At 35.2% G+C, this 22,272-nt stretch overlaps 2 protein-coding genes and 1 non-coding gene across 4 annotated transcripts; 2 read left to right on the top strand and 1 right to left on the bottom strand.

The window, feature by feature from the left end:
- The first annotated feature begins 3,304 nt into the window (after positions 1–3,304).
- LOC132614439 (KH domain-containing protein HEN4-like) lies at positions 3,305–10,552 on the top strand. 2 transcript variants are annotated; one of them, XM_060328893.1, is made up of 8 exons: positions 3,310–3,836; positions 4,260–4,445; positions 6,152–6,577; positions 6,679–6,942; positions 8,989–9,258; positions 9,365–9,456; positions 9,742–9,844; positions 10,080–10,552. In XM_060328893.1, exons 1-8 carry the CDS (start codon positions 3,540–3,542, stop codon positions 10,206–10,208), a joined length of 1,767 nt encoding a protein of 588 aa, XP_060184876.1. In that variant the 5' UTR covers positions 3,310–3,539; the 3' UTR covers positions 10,209–10,552. The 2 variants fall into 2 exon arrangements, with proteins under 2 accessions (XP_060184877.1, XP_060184876.1); XM_060328894.1 differs by lacking the exon at positions 4,260–4,445 and having other exon boundaries at positions 3,305–3,836.
- TRNAA-AGC (transfer RNA alanine (anticodon AGC)) lies at positions 4,947–5,019 on the top strand. The gene has a single exon. It is a non-coding gene; the product is annotated as a tRNA-Ala (tRNA).
- A 263-nt stretch (positions 10,553–10,815) lies between the features above and the next one.
- Positions 10,816–22,272, bottom strand: LOC132614438 (probable 1-deoxy-D-xylulose-5-phosphate synthase 2, chloroplastic). The gene is made up of 10 exons (XM_060328891.1): positions 22,058–22,272; positions 21,199–21,363; positions 20,937–21,101; positions 20,706–20,856; positions 14,285–14,556; positions 13,911–14,184; positions 13,525–13,832; positions 12,933–13,214; positions 12,072–12,356; positions 10,816–11,210 (listed from the first exon to the last, which is right to left on the bottom strand). The coding sequence occupies exons 1-10, from the start codon at positions 22,145–22,147 to the stop codon at positions 11,064–11,066; spliced, it is 2,139 nt and encodes a 712-aa protein (XP_060184874.1). The 5' UTR covers positions 22,148–22,272; the 3' UTR covers positions 10,816–11,063.

The following is a 22,272-nucleotide window of genomic DNA, read 5'->3' as shown; positions in this document are numbered from 1 at the left end:
GAGAGGAAGCAAGAGAGAGTAGATAGAATATTGTGAAGGCAGGGGAAATTTAATACCAGTAAAAATAGGAACCTTTTGATGCCTTGATTTCTCTAATCAATTTCTTCTCTCAAATCAACTTCTACTCAAAAACTATACCCTTAATAGTGAAATAGATTCACATGTATTATCAGAAAAAATTTATTCACCTACAAAAAATGCTCTTTATATTACTTTTTTTCTTCACCTACAAAAAATGCTCTTTATATTACTATTATATAAAAGCATGGGTTTTACCCATGCTTCATCGTCTGTCACTCTTTAAAAAATAAATTAAAAAATAAGGGTGGGTCCCATACTAAAAACACCAAGTAATATTAAAAAAAAAAGTGAGCCCCACCATCTCCAAACTCATGTTAAAAAAAAAGTGAACCCCATATTACAAAAATCAAGCAATATATAAAAAAAAAAACCCCATATTAAAAAAAAAAACAATGTCAAAATAAAATAAAATAATGCACCTCATATTAAAAAACTAAACAATATTCATGTAATTCCCAAAGTATTCCCATTAAGTCAATAATGGTGGATTCATTGCCACATGCATATCAACCCATTAGTGGGAGCAAATGAAATTATTGTACAGCAAAAAACATGGATCCCATATTATTGTTTTTCTTCAACAGGTTAAGTAGTCAAACCATACAATTTCCTTTTTTTTTCTTATATTAGCCTGAGATCTAATCTAGCTATTTAACTGTTGTATTTGCTATTCCGCCATGTCATTTATTTGTTATGTTTATTTATTTATATTTTAAAATAAGATAGAATTTAATTACTTTTTCATTTTTTTCCTTACTCTAATAAATGTGAAAAAAGATTAATGTCGTAAAAGAAAAAATAATATTAAATGGAGATCAAATAATTAATAAGGTAAATTAGTCAAATTTTAATTCTAATTGACATTTCCTTGAAAAATCGTGCAAAATACAACATGATAAGTAAAATGAGCTAAACCAAAAATATTTACCAAAAATTAAAAAATAGTAGTTCTTCGTTTAAATAGAAAATCAAATTTCTACTTTGTTTCGTTTTAAACATATAAAATTAATTTTAATAATTTGAATTAGAATTATTCAAATCAAAATTTGATAAAAAATAATAAGTATTGTTTAGGTCCAATCTACATACATTAACAATAGAATATTTTACACCTTTAAATTAATTGAATTAAAATTCAAAGTATCAACTTTTGCTTAAATATTGCTATTATTTTGTCTCAAAGAAAGGAAAATAGTTTCTTTTTAAACAAGTCTTCTCTTTTAAAAAGTATTAATAAATTTTTACAAACTTTGTATTCGTAGCAAACACTAATATAATAAAGTTTTAGATACGGAACATAAATTACAATGTTATATTAATCGTGTTTTGAACATAGTATATATATATATATATATATATATATATATATATATTATCACTACTCAAATACAATTACATACGCATAAATACACTATAATCTAAAGTGCACGGGCAGACGCTTACAATAAAGAAGTCCTTGATGAGGTCCATCATTATTATTTCCCTTCCCAAAATAGTCACGCTTTCACTTTTTTCCCATTACTAATTGGCCTTTCTTGTTAACTTTTTTCTTTTTCTTTTGGTGGGTTCATTCTCCACTAAGGTGCTTACAACTCAAATCAAATATTATGATATTTTAACCTTATAAGGTAAAATCAAATCAAATAAAAAAAAGTGACGGTTTTCTTTCTTAGTTTGATTCAATTTTCAGTTTCGGTTTGGTTTGATTTCCTGGTTTTCATAAACACACCTAGCAGTTATACATATAAAGATGAATGATTTCATGTCCTTCAAAGTTACAAGACGTACTCTACCTTTGTCACATTTATCGAAAGACAAGCATGATGGTAAATGCTTTAGCTAATTATGGGAAGGCTTGATACCACATATCTAATTTAATACTACTTTGGTCCAAAAATACATAAGTATAATAGTAGTAAAATTGATCGCAGCCGAAAAAGGTGGCAAATCGCACTAAGGATCTGTTTGGACACAAGGTTTTTTTTTTTTTCAACCTTTATTTAAAATTTTGTTTGACCATATATTTAATTAATTTTTTTATGCTTCTGAGAATACGAAATTTTCAAGTTTGAGAAGCTGGTCAGTGAAAAATCTTTTTTCGTTCACAAAATTTCTAACTTGTTTAAGTGACATGTCCCAGAACTTTAAATTTTAAATTTCATTTTCCGACTTCAACTTTGAAAATTATAATTTTTTCAAGTTTCAACAAAATCTATTTTAAAATGCCTACTAGTAGTAGCGGCGCTTATCGGATTTCTGAATTACTGGTTCGATTTATTGGTTTTCGGTTTATAAATACGCTAAACCGAAACCAAACCGATAAGATATTCGTTATCAGTTATCGATTTTTGGTCTTTAATGGTTCAGTTTTCGGTTTAACCTTTGCTTTATCTTGTTTTCATATGCTCATATATACACTGCCTTCATGCATAAAGTCTACACAAATTACAAGATAAAAAATATAAAATGCACTGTAGCAATCTTTCAAAAACAAATAAGGCCAGTTCATTTGTTCATAAGTAAGGTCAACCCCAACTTCTTCAAAAAGAAAAACCAGCAGCAGACAAAAACTGTAAATGAAAAACAAAAACTATAAAAATGTAAAAGAAAGCAGTAAGCAGCAGCAACTTCAAAGATCCAAAAGGTTTGTCTTTATAAATTAAAATTTAAAGACACTCATATATAATTATGGATAAAAAGATAATTTTAATATAAGCTTATTGAATTATTAGTTTAATCATTAATTAAATCCTTAAAACCGGTAACGGAACCGATAATCCAATAATTTTTTTTTATAAAACCCTTAACAAATAGTTAACTCAATAACCCAATATCAATAAACCAATAGTATTTTATTGATTCGGTTTATTGATTAAACCGGTTTTTTCATTGATTAAACCGGTTTTTCATACTCCTAACTAATACTCCCTCTGTTTCATTTTGTTTGAACCTATTTCCTTCTTAGTCCGTGCCAAAATGAATGACCTTTTTCCTAATTTGGAAATAAATTCACTTTATGAATGATTTACAGCCACACAAATTTTCAAGGCTTACTTTGAACCACAAGTTTCAAAAGTATTCTCTCTTTCTTAAATGTCGTGTCCAGTTAAACGAGTTCATATAAATTGAAACGGAAGGAGTAGTAACCATGATAACCCAATTCCAAAAGTATGAAAACTTCAATAATCTCACATCCAAACACACACTTATTTTGGGGGAAAAAAAAAAAACAAATAGAAAAAAAGACAAAACATACACACAAAGAATCGCACTTTCATCATTTTCTTAAAAAAAAACCCCACTTTTTGGTCACCACTCTTCATCTCCGGCGAAAAAAAAAAAAAAAACATAGAATCTACATTCCCATAAAAAGACACAACAATATTTCAACTGTCTTACATAAATCAGTCATCATATATATATAAACCTCATTCTTTTCTTTTTTTCTCAAAAAAAAAATGAACCACCAAAACAACTACCACCGTCAAGTAAATTTCCGGCTATTGTGCCACGTCAGCACGGCAGGTGGAGTAATAGGAAACTCGGGACACGTCATCAAGAACCTTGAAACTCAAACCGGTTGTAAAATCCGGTTCGAAGACCCGTTACCCACTTGCCATGAACGGGTCATCAACATCTCGGGTGACTCAACTATAGACAAAAAAATAGAAATAAAATATAATAAAGATGTTGCAGTAGTGGAAGTTTCTAGAGCACAAGAAGGTTTGATTCGTGTTTACGAACGATTATTGCAGGTAAAGCTGAGTTGATAAATAGACGGGTTATTATTAACTTACTTGGGCTGGCCATAACCCCACTCGCTCAATTTTAATAAGTAGCCGTTTGGACATGCGATTTCATCTCATGGTATAAAATTTCAAATCATCCAAAAAAGGCATGATTTGGGATTTGAAATCATAATTTTAAAAAATATAAATGTAAAATTTGACCTATATGTTTATATTTTATAAAAAAAGACCCATAAGTTGGTAGATATATTTGACACCACAGTTATATCAAATAGAGAAAATGTCTACAAGATTTATGATAGGTAAATTTGGGCTACATATCAGACCAATTATTTATGAGCTGAGCTAATAAATAGGCGGGTCGATAATCATGGACGGGTTGAGGGGGTTATATTTTCATGGGCTAATTTTAAGTTTGTGTAATTGCAGGTTGAAGGGAATGATGGTGGGGTAGTTGGGTGTAGATTACTTGCAATTAAGGGTCAAATTGGAGGTTTAATGGGAAAAGGTGGTATGATTGTGGATGGTATAAGGAAAAGAACAGGTGCTAAGATTAAGGTTTTGAACAAAGAGGAGCTTCCAGCTTGTGCTATTCCAGAAGAAGAATTAATTCAGGTGGGACATGGTACCTTAATGAGTTTTATCTATTTGGAGATATTAATGTGTTAGTATTGTATGCTTATATTAGTTTGGTGCTTGACATGAGTCTTTTGTTTGGGTAGTGATTGACTGATTGTATGACAGTGATTTTGACTTTTTATCTGGTTGGAGATAGTAATGTGTTGTATTGTATGCTCATATTAGTATGGTGTTTGACAAGAGTCTTTTAGTTTGATTAGTGATTGTATGGCAGTGAGTTTGAGAGAACCCGAAACTTGTGACAAATTAATGGGTACTGAAATGAAATGGAGGGGAATGAATACAGAAGATTTATATAGCAATTCTAACTAGTTTGAGATTGAGGCGTAGTTGTTCCGTTGACATTCAGGTTGCTTTTATTAGTTTGTTTAATCTGTTTGCTGCTACCAACTTTTTTGATGTTAACTAGAAATGAAATATCACGTCTGTAGGACTATTCTTTTCTTTTGAGTCTGGTGAGAATTGTAATAAAATGTGGGGGATGTAGCTCAGATGGTAGAGCGCTCGCTTAGCATGCGAGAGGTACAGGGATCGATACCCCGCATCTCCAAACTTGATATTTCCTTATCAAGGCAAAAAAAAAATTTAAAAAAAATAGTAATAAAATGTGGTTTGACAAAAGGGGTTCTCTGGCGTGGGTGGTAAATTTGGTAATCTTTGAGGTAAATCAAAGTTCCTGACATTGCTGCCACATGTTTGACAACCACACTAAGTAGGTGTTTGGACATGCGAGATGAAATCCCAAATCATCCAAAAAGGCATGATTTGTGATTCCAAATCATGACTTCAAATTTTTTAAATGTAAAAGTTGACCCATAAGTTTATATTTTGTAAAAATAGATCCATAAGTTGGTAAATATATTTACCAATCATGTTTACCAACCATTTATATCAAATATTAAAAGATCTACAAGTTGGTAGTATATTTATAACAAATTTACTCTTACCAACCATGTGGGAGGATTATATTAAAGAGTAGTTACACTACAACTCATGTTCAATTTTCCGTTTTATTGTACTAAAGTTTGATCAATTGATGTTGTATTTTTTGGAAAGGCCTTCTAGTAGCGTATTAATTTTGTTATGAATTATGACTTGCTCATTTGGTAAGATTGTATAAGAATTGGGAAAGTTTTGATGGTTTTCACAACTTGTAGGGTTTTTATGTATATAAGAAAAAATACAACTTAAGAAATCCAAATTGCATGCCCAAACAAAACTTCAATTTCATATCATGTCCAAACGGCTCCTTAAAAAAAATAAAAAAATAAAGAGATCCCTGGAAAAGAAAGGAAAACTCTGTTGTCTCTTAAAATGAAACTAATGGGATGAATATCTCAGCTTGAGTGTGGAACTTAAGCGTGTGAATCGACATTAGAGTTGGGATAGGTAGTCATTATTTGTTGAGGTGAAATAAAGGATTTACTAGATCTGGAATGGGCTTTTCTTTGTTTCCACGGACATTATATCTTTTTGCAAATCCGGTTTACGTCTCATGTAGTGAAAAGCAAGTTGATAAATCAGAAAGGAACTCCTTACTCTGAGATAATTTTTCCAAGTTTATCTTCTGTAATGGAATATTGACATACATTTGGATGTGGCAAATGACGAGATTTTCTTTTTAGTGGAAAAAATTGCATTTGAATTATTCTATCACTGAGTGATTATTTAATATAATGCAGATAATGGGTGGAATTATTGCGGTAAAGAAAGCACTAGTTCCTGTTTCTCGGCGTCTTCAAATTTGCCAACCAGCTGAGAGAAAAACAGCCCACGTTACTTCAAATGGCGCATTCCATGAACAACCTCCGGACTTTCCTTTGGATACCAAATCCTCGATACAACCTTTGTCGAGAAATGCCGTTAATCATTCTTCACTCGCCCATTCACTGTCATCCGATGTTGATAGAGTTTTGAATCTGGATGCTGACAGTGCTCAAAGAAAAGTAGTCTTTGGATTGCTTTGCTCTAATGACTCTGCTGGAGGTGTGATTGGCAGGGGTGCCAAAATTATCAAAGCTCTAGAGAAAGATACTGGGGCTTCTATATCGTTTTCCACTCCAATAGCAAGGTCAAAAGAGCGTGTTGCCATCATATCTTCACTTGAAGTTCAGTGACTATCATTGCTTCCTCATTATTTAACTTCTAGCCATGCAATTTTTTCCATTACAAATGCTGTCTTCTCTAACTTTTTTGTGATCTTCTTTAGAGCTGGGACCCATTATACTCGCCTGCACAAGTTGCCACACTTCGAGTGTTTGAAAGATCTATAGAAGTAGGCCGTGAACACAAACACATTAAGGCTGGCCCAATAAGTGCAAGAATCTTAGTTGGACCACATGAAATTAAATGTCTACTCGATGAAAGGGGAAGAGTTTCATCGGATATAGGTTCCTCGACGGGGGTTGAAGTACAGCTATTGGGTGCAGAACACGCTCCAAACTGTGCTGCAGAGGGTGATAAAGTAGTGCAGGTATGAACTTAAACTACTACTTTTGATCTCTAGGGGTCCAACTATTGGCAGTTCTGTCAAGTAGCATTTGGTCCTTCTGTTATTGGTAAATTCTAATTTTGATCCTTGTGATATATGGCTCATCTCATTTAACCCTCAATTAACTAAAATGTGTGTTTTTGGTCCCGTTATGTAGGAAATATGTTATATTTGAGCTATTTCTAGAAGTATATTATTATCTAAAGGAGTATTAACCTATCCAAAAAAAAAATAAAAAAAAATCTAGAAGTATATTACCCTGAAATATGCAACAACAACAACAGTACAATTTTAACATAACATGTAGCAATTAAATGGTGGAATGGTTAAGAAATCTGAAACTTTGTGAATATTCATAAGCAAAGGGATCAAAATTGCATATCTCAAGTAATGGAAGGTTAAGTCTGCCTAGTCAGATATCACAAAGACTAAAACTAGAATTTAACGATAACTAAGGAACCAAATACTATTAACCCTAATGTATTTTGTGACGATAAAAGAACTAAATATTGGTTCTCCTCTAAGTTGACCAATAACAAAATGGCAAAAGAAGAGTACAAAAATGTCCGAGTGTACCTCAAATACAACAATCTTTAGCTGGAGAATTAGGAATAAAAAATATTACTAATCCTGTTGCACTGGTATATTGTAATGGTGTTACAGAAAAAATGTTCAAAGTCTTATCAAGAGATTCATTACAGTTGATTGAATTTTATGGGAATCAGCATATACTGGCTTAAATAAGGAAGCTGTGACGACAATTTTTTTTTTTTTTTTCGGATCAGGTAAATTAAAGTTTTGAAATTGTAACTTTTACTTGCCGAATAATTAAAAAATGTTGAACTTAAAATATGGTGGATTAACTTCAAGCAATTAAGTTTTCAGTATTCATTAAGATGGACCAAATACAGTTTAAGCACATCCATTACACGTACCAATTATCACTGAATTGGCTACACATATTTTTCCTTGACATACTTCAGGTGTACTCAGATCATCGAACTAAGTGAATTTGATCTCACTTGTTACATGACTCTAAATTATGTAATAATAATCAAATATTGAAACAACTACACTTTAAGCCCAAACTGGTTGGGGTAGGCTACACGAATACCCACTATCCATTTTTCTCTATTTGAACCTGTTTCGTTCATTACTAATCAAACATTGATTGTAGAAACTATTATGTTTGAGGAGAAATATGGTTGAAAGTTTTTTTTTTTTTTTTTTTGAGAAACTGGTACTGATATGGTTGAGAGAATTTTATACTGTCAGTGTTATCATGTTGATTGTTTTCACTTGCCAGGGCCTGGTCTACTACTTGGATAAAACATATCGGCTCTAGGGTTTCCCGTCCATTTTTTCCTTTCTGTGAATGGCATTAAAAATCACTTTGAGCTTCTTCTATTTTTTCTTTTTTAATTTTCTGGGTTGTGTAGATAACTTCTCAAGTTTTTTAAGAGCACTTAATTGCTTTTTTGGCTCTCCTGCATTTAATGCATTGCAGGGATCAATTTATAACTAGTACTCTTCTGGTCTATTTAGTAGTTTTCGCATCTCACTGGAGTACTAGACTGCCTTGCCGCCCCATTTCCAGTTTAACCAGTTGAACTCTTTTGTCAAACTTAAACTAATAATTCCCTTGGAAACAATTTCTGTAACCAAAATCAATCTGCAGTAATGCGTTCATTATCTTTTTTTTTTTTTTTTTTTTTTTTTGTGTGTTTCCCACCCAATGCCAGGTAGCATTGGAGCTCGACTATATACGTACTCGAACCCGAGACCTCTTGTTAAGGGAGGAGCAGCCCCATCCGCTGCACCACATCCTTTGCTGGCGATGCATTCATTATCAGTAATTAGTAATTACATTAATCAAGGAAATTAAGCTGAAATCCTTTTATAAATGTAAAGCTTGAAAAATGAACTAATGGTGTGTGGGCTGTGCGTGTATGTATATTTGAGTGTGAAATATTTTTATATTCATGTCTGGTTTATTTGCAACTGGAAGATAAAAGCATTATTCTACAGATTATTGGCGAACTTGATAACGTGAAGAGTGCCCTTTTTCAACTTACTGGTAGGCTAAGGGAAATCTTCTTTTCCGGTATGGTTTCTGAAGGAGCAGTACCTAGAAATAAGTCTTGCTCTACGCCCTCCCATAGCAGTCAACACGAAATTGGAACTAGTATGCCTTGTCAGTCGGATCACTTGTCCAGCTTTTCTTCTCTCAACCAAATGGATCACCTTGGTTTTGTGCCAAATCTTCGTGGTCCTCATATATTATTACAAGGCAATCAGGTTTGAAAGCTGTGTCCTATTTGCTTACTGGGCTCACTCCCCCTTTTCATCTTTGTCTCGTATGCCTCTATGGAGACCTATTTTTTGAAAATTATTTATTGTGCAGTCCAAGGATAGATTGAATAGCAAAGCGGGCAAGCCAATCAAAGGAAGAAAGGGTGGCTGGAAGAGTTCTCATGGTGGACCTGAGCGTGGAAGGTCTGAGTTGTGACTGGCATACACAATTAATTCTTTTTTTATAGTCTTATAACAGAAACTTGAAAACTGACAACTTAGTTTTCCACAAGCAAAAACTAAAGTAAAAACATGCATTTTTCTTATTTCTCCTTGATGTGGTTGTTTTTGTAAGTTATCCATGAATAAACATGGAAAATCTTTAAAAGGCAACTGACCTTCGAGATGAGTCAAGTTCTATGTTTATATTCCTCGGAATCTATATATACTTGCTTAGTCATGTTTCTTGCTCTTTCACTGGCTGAGCAGGATGGATGAGAACGGGGCAGCAAAAAAAACGATCACTGTTTCAGGACAAAAAATCAGTTCTGTTTATGGCGAGAATGGTTCCAATTTGGCTCGGTTGAAAGAGGTAAACTCAACACCCTCCCAAAAAGAAAAGGAATAAAACAAGCAATAGAATGCAAAAAGGGAAGGGTGAGGATAGATAGGAAAAAGAACTAGGATGAGTCGATGTGATTCCAAGCCCAAGGTTTCCTTTTTAGGGTCATAATCAAGTCAACATCATGTCATAAAACTTGCATTATTATTATTATCAACAAATTAAGTTTATGTTGATTGCATCTTTTTTCTATGTTATGGATCAGATCTCTGGAGCTGCAGTCGTTCTACAAGTTCCTGGTCCTGGCGAATGTGATGGAAAGGTGATCATATCCGGTTCACCTGAACAGATCCAAATGGCACAGAGTCTTCTTCATGCCTTCATCCTCTTGTAATCAAAATCACCAGCGCTTCGGGACATAAACTAACCAGAATATAGATGCTACCCCATATATTGATGAAAATATTTCTTCGTCATTAGGAAACTGTTATGGTGCATTTGGCAACCTGTAAGTATGCATGCTCCATATGACCATATCTATGTTGTCTAGTTGCTTTCTTTGAAATTTAGACGCTAAACCTTGGGAAAATACACCAAATTCTATGAGCTAATGTGGTACTAGGCGTGCTTTACCATCTTTTGAAGAAGCTGATCGAGAACTTAAATTGGATGAGTTCAACATTTAAAATTGTTAGCATTGAACCATTGCATTTATGAAATTATGGGTTCAGAAGTTACCATCTTTTTGACGTATTTATCTACGCTCTGTGTCGAGACTGTTGGGTTCAGTTGAACCACTCAACCCATACTCCATATGTCTTCGATAACCTTGTTCGTAATATAATCTTCGGATCAGGTGCAAATTGATTCTTGATGTTCGTATTCTTGATGGTTTTTTCATGCACGCTAGATTTTTAACTTGATGGTTTGTTCTGCAATGGTTGTCTACAAAGGCAATATATTTCCTTTTTTGAAAAGCAAAATACATTTAAAAAATTAGATTACTCTGTCAACACCCATTATATATCTTGAAATTAAACCAGTGCATAGGACTTTTAGTAAATTCTTATTTTTACAACCCTTTCTACACAACATGAAATGACAAAAATATGCACTACTAGCACATGTGATACATCTGAATCTTTGATTAATTCAGTGCAAAAACAATGGCACATGTCCTGGAACTACAATCTAATGATTAGAATTCTAATCCGTCTCTTAAACTCTACAGAATCTCACTCTTGGATATTTAATTTACTACCATAGCTTCCTTTGGCCTTCCCAATAATGTTAGAATTGTAGCAGATATATGCCTAGATGATAAACCAGCTGCTTCAATTTGATCAAGTGGTGAACCATGATCAATGTATCTATCTGGAAGTACCATTGACCTCAACTGCAAAATTCAACATTTAAAATTAAAAACAAAAAGTGGAACAACAAAATTGACAAATCCACTTGAAGAAAATATTCATGAACTTTACAATTTCGAATGCATTTGGTACGACAAAAGTCATTTTCCATAAACCTAAAATATGTTTTCCGGTTCCAGTCGGTGAATGAAAAGAAATTACGAAAGAATATACTATATAAGATAAAAGATATACTCCGTGTTTCATTTTATGTTTCGTACCTTCGTTTTTAATCTGTCTAAAAAAAAAGAATGTTATTTTTTATATTTAATTACTCTTTAACTCAAACATCCCATGTGGCATGTTTAAGACCACATTTGGTACTTTAAAACGCATCTTTAGTTTAAGATCATAAGGTTTAAAAGTCGTTTTTACTTTCTTAAACTTTGTACCCGATCAAACTAAGACACATCAAATGAAACGGAGGGAGTAATATTAGCAAATCAGGGAGTAGGTTGATGAAAGTTCTGAGTTCTAAAGATTAATAATGTATGTGTTAGTTGAAGAAAGTCATAATGTATGTGTTAGTTGAAGAAAGTAATAATGTATGTGTTAGTTGAAGAAAGTAGTATGAAGTTAAAATGTTAAGATTGTTGTAAGGAAAATGACTTCTGCCCATAACCGAGAGAAGTCATTTTCCTTCTAACATGATATCTTCTGATAACCAAACACTAGAAATTAAACCATGTTGTTTGGACTATTCAAAAATATCGTCGGATGCATGTCGGATCCTGCAAAAGTAGTGCATTTTGGAGGATCCGACACAGGTGCAGTAACATATTTGGAAATATTTTCTTGAAAAAAAACTTCTCTAGTACCAAACACAGTTTCATAGTAATTTTTACCTTAAGGGGTCCATCCAAAATGCTGTTTAGGCTTAAGAAATGAGCCACATGTGAGCCAAATCCTCCAATTGATCCTTCTTCTACAGTGATCAAGATTTCATGTTCTTTGGCTAATCTCCTAATAAGATCAGCATCCAATGGCTTGCAGAACCTAGCATCAGCTACTGTTATTCTTACATTATGGGATTGCAAGATGTCTGCAGCACCCAAACATTGTTGTACTATGGAACCATATCCTAAAATGGCAACCCTTTCACCTTCTCTGAGTATTCTTCCCTTACCAACCTGTTGATATTACAGTACAAACATAAACGCCAACGTCATTTAGAGCCTGTTTGGTTTAGCTAATCGAAAGTAGCTGATATGCATGAAATGTTGAAAAAACACTTTTTAAGTGCTGAAGTTGATGATATAAATAAACATTTAAGTGCAGAAGTTGAGGTTTTGACAAAAAAATGCTCATGAATACTTTTTCTATCAAAATGACTATACTGTCCTTAATTTCCTTCAAAAGTATAAATTTTAAACATATCAAGGAGAAGGACGAAGGGCGGAAATGAAATAGAGAGGGGATTAGGGGTTCTGTTTTGGGAAGGGTATTTCAGGAATTACAAAAGATATTAACGATAAAATAGTATAAAAATCTTGGTCAAATCAAATGTGCGTATAAGCTGAAAAACCTTAAGTTGAGTGTGACCAGCTTATAGAGTTTGGCTGATTTTGACTTATAAACACTTTCTGTGTTTATAAATGCGTAGATAATTTAAAAGTGTTTATATGCTGACTTGATTAGCTTATGAGCTTCCACAAGGCAGTTTTCATTGAGATGTTACTAGAGGTGAATTGGCAATGAATTTGTACCTCAATTGGTATTCCTTTATTGTTTTGAGGAAGAACTGCACCAATTCCATTTCCTCTAGGAAATCTGAAGCAACTAGGCCTATCATGAATAGCAGCTGCTGTTGCAACCATATGCATTAGCTCTGCTTCATCTGATGGAGCCATTACTACCATATTAGGCAAACAAGCCATGTACGCTACATCGAACGCTCCACAATGTGTTGGACCGTCCGCACCAACCAAACCGGCTCGGTCCATTGCAAACCGGACAGGTAATTTCTGAAGATCCACGTCGTGCACCACCTTTTTACAATTGTGCAATGTTAGTACAACAATCCGAAAATGCAAAACTTATATTGTACAAGCAGGATTAAGCACAGATTTTGCTGATAATATGCTAACAAAATTTTTTGATAACATGTCAGCTAATTCATCGATAAACAGGATTAAGCACAGATTTTGCTGTTTCGCTACATAATTTGTCTGTTGCTAATTCCTGTTTCTTTTTAGTAGTGAGAGTGCTTCAAATGTTACCGTTTTTTTACCGTCTGTTTGGAATTGTTGTTTCCTATAGTTTTATTTCGTATTATATTGTACTGTATCGTGTTGTTACCTGATCATAGCCTCGTTGTAAGAACGAGGAGTAGATAGCACAGAATGGTTTTAGTCCTTCTGTAGCTAAACCGGCTGCGAAGGTAACTGCATGTTGCTCAGCAATGCCAACATCAAAACAACGCTCCGGGAATCGTTTTTGGAAATAATTAAGGCCAGTTCCACCACCCATTGCAGCATGGATAGCTACAATCTTGTCATCATTTTCGGCTTCTTTAATCAGTGATTCAGCAAAGTATTGAGTATATGAAAGAGTAGGCGATTTGGCCTTAAATTGCTGTCCTGTTTTCGGATCAAACTGTGCCACCCCTGAAAATAACGAACGAAAGTATCTCAGTTATTCTAAATTTTTACTACATTTAAATCTTTTTATTTTATTGCCTATACCGTGCATTTTATCGGCTGCTGCTTCTGCTGGTGGATATCCTTTTCCTTTCTCTGTTACAATGTGAATTAGGACTGGTCCTGGTGCTGGCATTGATTTCACCTTCTGTAAAATACTGATCAAGTCTTCGATATTGTGTCCGTCTACTGGACCGATATAATACAATCCGAGTTCCTCAAAAAGAGTGGAACCAGAAGCACTAATCATTCCCCTTGCATATTCATCTACTTTAGCTGCAACTTCATGTGCTTGAGGACCAATTTGCTTTGTTATACTCTACATAAAAACATAACAAAAATAGAGTACTTGAACACCTTTGCCTAATTTCAATCCTTGAATACGACTAAAAGTAAGCGAAAAAATGAATCATATATACCTTTGCAGCTTCGCGAAGTTGTCTAAACTTACGACTAGCTTGGAGTTTGCTTAAGGCACCGCTGAGGGCTCCTACTGGAGTTGCAGGGCCATCTAAAGTTGCAGTTGGTAGAGAAACTTGTTCATTATCATTCAGGATGACGATTAGATTCGAATCGAGGAACCCTGCATTATTCAGGGCCTCATATGCTTGTCCTGCTGTCATGGATCCATCTCCGATTATAGAAATGACATGGTTGTTTTTCCCTAAAAGATCTCGAGCAACCGCCATGCCTGCAATACATCATCGAACCCAAATAAACTCCAAATTTACTTAGGATTTATAAAATATATTTTTTTTTTAAAAAAACTAGTGAAAGTTTGTAACAACCAACGGACCGCTGTCAGTTTTGAACTCAAAAAGGGGTTCGTTGTGAGGCAAAAAAAGGTTACATAGTTTTGGTGGGGGTTTGGGGTTGGGGGTGTGGGGTCCAGCCCCATACCCATGATTTAAGTGAAATGTTTATTTCCTTTCGCAGATACAATCTTTGAATTGGCACAAGCCAATTAATGCCAAGAGAAAAAATTGCACACTCCATCCCTATAAATAGAGAGCTCTCTTTCAGTTTAAAGACACACCAAAAATCTCAGACAATACATCTGAGTGAGAGCAAAGTGAAGTATACCATAGACTGTGTAAGAAAATAGTCTGTGAAGAAAAATAGAGTGTGAGTCATATTGTAGTGAGGTGGAAAAATCAAAAGAGTGTTATTTCTTTTGAGGGTGTAGTGGTCTTAGGAGTATTTGTACTCGTTACTACACAGTGTAAAATTCTTTGCTATAGTGATATCAGTTGCTCTTCTTGGCCGTGGTTTTTCCCTTATTCAGAAGGGTTTCCACGTAAAATTCCGGTGTTATTATTGCTTCATTTTATTCTTGCTGACTTAACCATAACTTAGTGTTCCGCTTTTATCACTAATACCGTGAATATTATTTTTGCAGGTCTATTTTATTCCCAGTAAGTGGTATCAGAGCCAAGGTTCTGTCTGAGTATGCTCTGTGGTTGCAGCACAGTCTGAACTTCCACATCAGAAAAGAATTACTTTGGTCTCTGAATAAATAGTATTAGTATTTGTGATAAACGATGGAAGTCAACACTAGTAGAATGGTTACTTTGAGTGGCGTAAATTATGCCATTTGGAAGGGCAAAATGGAAGATTTTCTCTATGTCAAGAATTTTCATCAACCTGTCTTTGCCACTAAAAATCCTGATAATAAATCAGATGAAGAGTGGAATTTGTTGCATTGGCAGGTTTGCGGCTTTATTAGATAGTGGGTTGACGATAATGTGTTGAACCATATTTCTGGGGAGACACATGCTCGGACCCTATGGGAGCATCTTAAAAGTTTGTATGCTCGGAAAACTGGTAACAGCAAGATGTTTTTGATAAAGCAAATGTTGGGTTTAAAATACCATGATGGTTCCGCAATGACAGATCATCTGAATTTTTTTAAGGGGATCATGAACCAGTTATCTGCTATGGGCATTAATTTTGATGAAGAAATTCAAGGCTTGTTTCTACTTGGTTCCCTACCAGATTCTTGGGATATTATTAGAACTTCATTATCAAATTCTGCTCCGGATGGTGTGATCTCTATGGATCTTGCCAAGAGCAGTCTTTTAAATGAAGAGATGAGAAGAAAATCTCAAGGTTCCTCCTCATCAGATGTCTTCGTGACTGACACTAGGGGGAGAGGCAAGAATCGTGGTTCTCAAAATAGAGAACATCATAGAAGCAAATCCAGAAGCAGACTTAAAGATATTGAGTGCTATCATTGCGGAAAAAAAGGGCATACAAAGAAGTTCTGCCGGATTTTGAAAAAGGAGAATAGAGATAAGGAGGAAAAGAAAGAAGATGGCAATCGTGTTGCCGCTGTTACTACAGAAGATCTTGTTACTGTCCTTGATGCGGATCTGATAAATATTGCTTGTGATGAGTCAAGCTGGGTTGTGGACAGTGGTGCCGCATCTCATGTGATATCAAGGAAGGAATTTTTCTCATCCTATACTCTGGGTGACTTTGGAACTTTGAGTATGGGTAATGAAACTGTATCTAGGGTGGCTGGTGTTGGAACGATTTGTTTGGAAACTAGTATTGGAACTAAACTAGTTTTAAACAATGAAAAGCATGCACCTGATATTCGTTTGCACTTGATCTCTGTTGGTGTTTTGGATGATGAGGGATATGTCAGTATCAATGGTGCTGGAAAGTGGAAGCTCACTAAGGGTTCCATGATTGTGGCTCGTGGCGAAAAGCGTCGTGGTCTATACTGGACTACGGCCTCTACCTGTGTTAATATAGTGAATGCAGTTGAGAGCAATAACTCTTCAACGTTATGGCATAAGAGGCTTAGCCACATTAGCGAGAAAGGACTAAATGTTCTAGCCAAAAAGAAATTGTTGTCAAATTTCGAAAGTGCTAAATTAGAAAAGTGTGAGCACTGCTTGGCTGGAAAACAAAATAGAGTTTCTTTCAAGTCTTATCTTCCTTCAAGAAAGACAGAGTTGCTTGAGTTGGTGCATTCAAATTTATGTGGTCCGATGAAGACAAGGACTCTAGGTGGTGCACTTTACTTTGCTACTTTTATTGATGATTGCTCAAGGAAACTTCGGGTCTACGTCTTGAAGACTAAGAGCCTGTTTGGATGGGCTTATGGCTTTAAGCTGAAAACAGCTTATAAGTCAAAAAAAATAAGTTGGGGTAGCCCAACTTATTTTTTTTGGCTTATAAGTTGTTTTCAGCTTATAAGCTGCTTTAGATAAGTTAAGTCAAATTGACTCAATTATTTTTTTGAGCTTATTTTAAACACAAAATGACTTTAAGCTGGTCAGCCAAACACTCAAAAAAGCTAAAAACAGCTTATAAGCCAACTTATAAGCCAATCCAAACGGGCTCTAAAGACCAAGTGTTGGGTGTCTTTAAGCAGTTTCAGGCTTTAGTTGAAAGAGAAACTGGAAAGAAGCTGAAGTGTATTCGTACTGATAACGGTGGTGAATATTGTGGACCGTTTGACAAATATTGCAAGCAACAGGGTATCAGACACCAGAAGACTCCTCCTAAGACTCCTCAGCTTAATGGTTTAGCAGAGAGGATGAACAAGACCTTGATGGAAAGAATTAGATGTTTACTTTCTGAAGCAAAGTTGTTGAATTCCTTTTGGGGTGAGGCATTGTTGACCGCCGCACATGTTATTAATCTATCCCCTGCGGTTGCTTTGCAAAGTGATATTCCAAACAGAGTTTGGTATGGCAAGGATGTTTCCTATGACCACTTGAAAGTGTTTGGTTGCAAAGCTTTTGTACATGTGCCTAAAGATGAGAGGTCAAAATTAACTGCCAAGACAAGGCAGTGCATCTTCATTGGTTATGGCCTTGATGAGTTTGGTTACAGGCTATATGATCCAATTGAGAAGAAGGTCGTGAGAAGTCGTGATGTTATCTTCGTGGAGGATCAAACCATTGAAAATATTAACAAAGCGGAGAAGATAAAATCTTCAAGTTCTGAAGGTTTAGTTAATCTTGATCAAGTCCCTCATACAAATGTTGATGATGTTGGTGCGCTCGATGACGATGGTGATGCCCAGAATCATGTTCCAGATCAGCATGTTGATGATGATAACAATGCTGCTATTGATGGGGTAGATGCTCCTACTCATGAAGTCGTGGATGAGTCAGATATTCCACTTAGAAGGTCTACTAGACAGCATGTTCCTTCTTCCCGTTATTCACCTAATGAGTATGTATTACTCACTGATGGGGGAGAACCTGAATGTTATGAGGAGGCCATGGAAGATGAGCACAAGGATCAATGGATTGAAGCCATGCAAGATGAGATAAAATCTCTGCATGAGAACCATACTTATAAGTTGGTGAAATTTCCTAAGGGCATGAGAGCTTTGAAGAACAAGTGGGTGTTCAAAGTTAAAGCCGAAGAACATAGCTTGAAGTACAGATACAAAGCTAGATTGGTTGTTAAGGGATTTGGTCAAAGGAAAGGTATTGACTTTGACGAAATATTTTCTCCTGTCGTGAAAATGTCTTATATTCGGACAGTTCTTGGTTTGACTGCTAGTCTTGATTTGGAGATTGAGCAGATGGATGTGAAGACTGCTTTTCTTCATGATGACTTAGAAGAGAAGATTTATATAGAACAACCTGAGGGCTTCAAGGCAAAAGGTAAAGAAAATCTTGTATGCAAACTTAGGAAGAGTCTATGTGGATTGAAGCAAGCTCCCAGACAGTGGTACAAGAAGTTTGAATCTGTTATGGGGGAGAAAGGCTATAAGAAGACTTCTTCAGATCACTCTGTGTTTGCACAAAAATTTTCTGATGATGACTTTATCATCCTCCTGCTATATGTGGATGATATGTTGATTGTAGGCAGGAATGCTTCCAAGATTGGCGAGTTGAAGAAACAGTTGAGTAAGTCTTTTGCAATGAAAGACTTGGGTTATGCTAAGCAGACTTGTTCAAGAGATGAAAGGAAGCTTTCTTTGTCATAAAAAAAAGTACATAGAACGTGTACTAGAGCGCTTCAATATGAAGAGTGCTAAGTGGGTTAGCACACCTCTTCCTGGTCATCTGAAATTGAGCAAAAAGATGTGTCCTACAACAACGGAGAAAAAAAAGAGAATGGCCAAGATTCCCTATTCCTCTGCCGTCGGAAGTTTGATGTATGCAATGGTATGCACTCGACCAGATATTGCTCATGCAGTCGGTGTTGTTAGCAGATTTCTCGAAAATCCAAGGAAAAAGCATTTGGAAGCTGTGAAGGGGATACTCAGGTATCTAAGAGGAAGCTCAGATGAATGCTTGTGGTTTGGAGGATCAAATCCAATCTTGAAGGGCTATACAGATTCTGATATGGCAAGTGACCTTGATAACAGAAAATCCACTACTGGATATGTGTTTACTTTTTCAAGGGGAGCTATATCATGGCAGTCGAAGTTGCAGAAGTGTGTTGCACTGTCTACAACTGAAGCGGAGTATATTGCAGCTACTGCAGCTGGCAAAGAGATGATATGGCTCAAGAGATTCCTTCAAGAACTTGGATTGCAGCAAATGGAGTATGTTGTCTATTGTGACAGTCAGAGTGCAATAGAATTGAGCAAGAACTCCATGTACCATGCGAGAACAAAGCACATCGACGTCAGATATCATTGGATTCGTGATCAGGTTGAGAACGAATTGTTCCATGTCAAAAAGATTCACACGAGTGAAAATCCTGCAGATATGCTGACCAAAGTGGTACCGAGAGACAAGTTTGAATTGGGCAAAGAACTTGTTGGCATACACTCAAACTAGAAGCCCGATGTACCCTCCTTCATGTGAATGGGTCTGGAAGGGGAGATTTGTGGGGTCCAGCCCCATACCCATGATTTAAGTGAAATGTTTATTTCCTTTGACAAAGTGTGTGAATGTGATCTGCAGCAATTTCCTTTTGCAGATACAATCTTTGAATTGGCACATGCCAATTGATGCCAAGAGAAAAAATTGCACACTCCATCCCTATAAATAGGGAGCTCTCTTTCAGTTTAAAGACACACCAAAAATCTCAGACAATACATTTGAGTGAGAGCAAAGTGAGGTATACCATAAACTGTGTAAGAAAATAGTCTGTGAAGAAAAATAGAGTGTGAGTGATATTGTAGTGAGGTGGGAAAATCAAAAGAGTGTTATTTCTTTTGAGGGTGTAGTGGTCTTAGGAGTATTTGAACTCGTTACTACACAGTGTAAAATTTCTTGCTATAGTGATATCAGTTGCTCCTCTTGGCCGTGGTTTTTCCCTTATTCAGAAGGGTTTCCACGTAAAAGTTCGGTGTCATTATTGCTTCATTTTGTTCTTGTTGACTTAACCATAACTTAGTGTTCCGCGTTTATCACTAATAGCGTGAATATTATTTTTGTGGGTCTATTTTATTCCCAATAGGGGGGGGGGGGGGGAGGTAAGATTTAGGGACCATATAAGGCGATTAAGAAATCAAAGGTTAATGCCCCTTTTAGGTTAAAAAAAAAATGAGAAAAGAGACAAAACCGCGAGGTCCCAAAAGTTGGTTTAGAGCGGTTAATACTTTGACAGTTGAACCTGAACCATTACAAAGTTATATATTGGGACTAAAAAACTCTTTTTCCTGGTGAATGTTTGCAACAACCGAGATAACGCTGACAGTTGAACTCAAAAGGGGATTTAAAGCTTGCCTTAGACAAATCCTACATCGGGATGGGAGGGGAAAGTTAAGGGGCCATATAAGGCGGGATCAAGAATTCAACTGTCCAATGGCGATAAAACCGTAAGGCCCCAAAAGTTGGGTCAGAGCGGACAATACTTAAACAGTTGGACTAGAACCATTATAAAGTTACTTAATGGGACTGAAAATATTACCAAGACCAGCAGAGATGCTTGTTGAACTATGCCCTGCACCAAAAGCATCATATACACTTTCATCTCTTTTTGGAAATGGTGCTAGCCCTGAAGTCTTTCTAATTGTATGCATTTTGGACCTCCTTCCTGTCAAGATTTTGTGTGCATATGCCTGCAAATTTTTGGTCCGCTTTAGTTTCCACTATACAAAAAATTATAGAATAATCTATTCTTCAAGAAAGATTTGTTCACCTGATGACCAACATCCCATATAATTTTATCCTCAGGAGTATCAAAAACATGGTGCAAAGCCACAGTTAAATCCACAACACCTAAACTTGAACTCAAATGGCCTCCTGTTTTTGCCACTGAATAAACAATCTCTGCTCTTAATTCTGCAGCTAAATGTTCAAGATCCTGTTTTTTTTCAAAAAAATTGCATATTAAAAAGTGATGAAAAAATCCCCAAAACAGAATTACAAACCTAATGTTTAAGGTTTGATTATGAATTTACCAGTTTGGATAGATTCTTCATATGCATTGGATAATTGATTGTATCCAAAAATGGTGTAGGTGGCTTATCTCCTGAAAAGTCAATCTGCCAACTATCTTTTTCTTTGTTTCTTACTATCTTCCCATTAATTTCATCTGAACCATTCACAGAAGCTTTTACAAGAAACTGAAACAAGAACATTTCAAGATTGGTCGCGCCAGTGTATTTCAGATACCAGATGGTTAAAAAAATAAAAGGACAGACAAAATCATACCAGAAAATGAGCAAAAGATCATAACTTTACAGAAGCTTTTAAAAGAATATGAAACAATATCGTTTCAAAATTAGTCGGGCCAATATGTTTCAAATATCAAATGGTTAAAAATACAAAACGGACAAAGTTATGCCACAAATTTACAGAAGCTTTTACAAGAGACTAAAACAAGGACATTTCAAGATTAGTCGAGTCGGTGCGTTCCAGATAACAGATGGTTCAAAAGCAAAGCAGAAAACGAACAAAATTATACCAGAGAAGCTACAAAAGATCGTAACTTTACTAAGGCTTTACAAGAAACTGAAACAAGGACATTACAATATTAGTCAAGGCCAGTGAGTTCCAAATACTACACGTGTAAAAAAAAAAAAGTGGGACAACATTATATAAAATCTATAGAAGATCATAACTTTACAGAAATATTTAAAAGAAACTAAAACTAGGACATTTTAAGATTAGTCCGGTGCGTTCCAAATACCAGATAATTTAAAAATGAAAAGAGAACAGCAAAATTATACCAGAAAAAACTACAAAAGATCATTACACTTTATATGAAAAAACACAAAATTTTCCAAGAAAATTAAAAGGGGTATCTTATTTACTCACCTTTTTCTTAGTGAGGTGAAATCTTGGACTTGTTAAATACGGTAAAGTAGGCTGGTTAATTCTGAATACAGGACCTGAAGAAACTGCCATAATTTTATGATGATGAAATTAAGTTTTACTTAGAGAGAAAATGAACAAGTCTGAAAAATGAAGGTGATTGAATTATTGGACACAAGAGGAGTGAGGGAGAGACAGAATTTATAGTTAGCAACAAG

The sequence above is a fragment of the Lycium barbarum genome, chromosome 10, assembly GCF_019175385.1.
Source record: "Lycium barbarum isolate Lr01 chromosome 10, ASM1917538v2, whole genome shotgun sequence".
NCBI classification, from domain to species: Eukaryota; Viridiplantae; Streptophyta; class Magnoliopsida; order Solanales; family Solanaceae; genus Lycium; species Lycium barbarum.
The sequence above is the reverse complement of the archived record's forward strand: the minus strand, read 5'-3'. Positions and strand labels throughout refer to the sequence as shown.

Coding starts and splice junctions, on each gene's coding strand:
- LOC132614439 (XM_060328893.1), top strand. CDS start 3,540: ATGAACCACCAAAACAACTACCACCGTCAAGTAAATTTCCGGCTATTG. Junction 3,837..4,259: donor TTTACGAACGATTATTGCAG/GTAAAGCTGAGT, acceptor GTGTAATTGCAG/GTTGAAGGGAATGATGGTGG. Junction 9,457..9,741: donor GGTGGACCTGAGCGTGGAAG/GTCTGAGTTGTG, acceptor CTGGCTGAGCAG/GATGGATGAGAACGGGGCAG.
- LOC132614438 (XM_060328891.1), bottom strand. CDS start 22,147: ATGGCAGTTTCTTCAGGTCCTGTATTCAGAATTAACCAGCCTACTTTA. Junction 14,557..20,705: donor AAGCATCTCTGCTGGTCTTG/GTAATATTTTCA, acceptor GATGTATTGCAG/GCATGGCGGTTGCTCGAGAT. Junction 11,211..12,071: donor TTTTGGATGGACCCCTTAAG/GTAAAAATTACT, acceptor TGAATTTTGCAG/TTGAGGTCAATGGTACTTCC.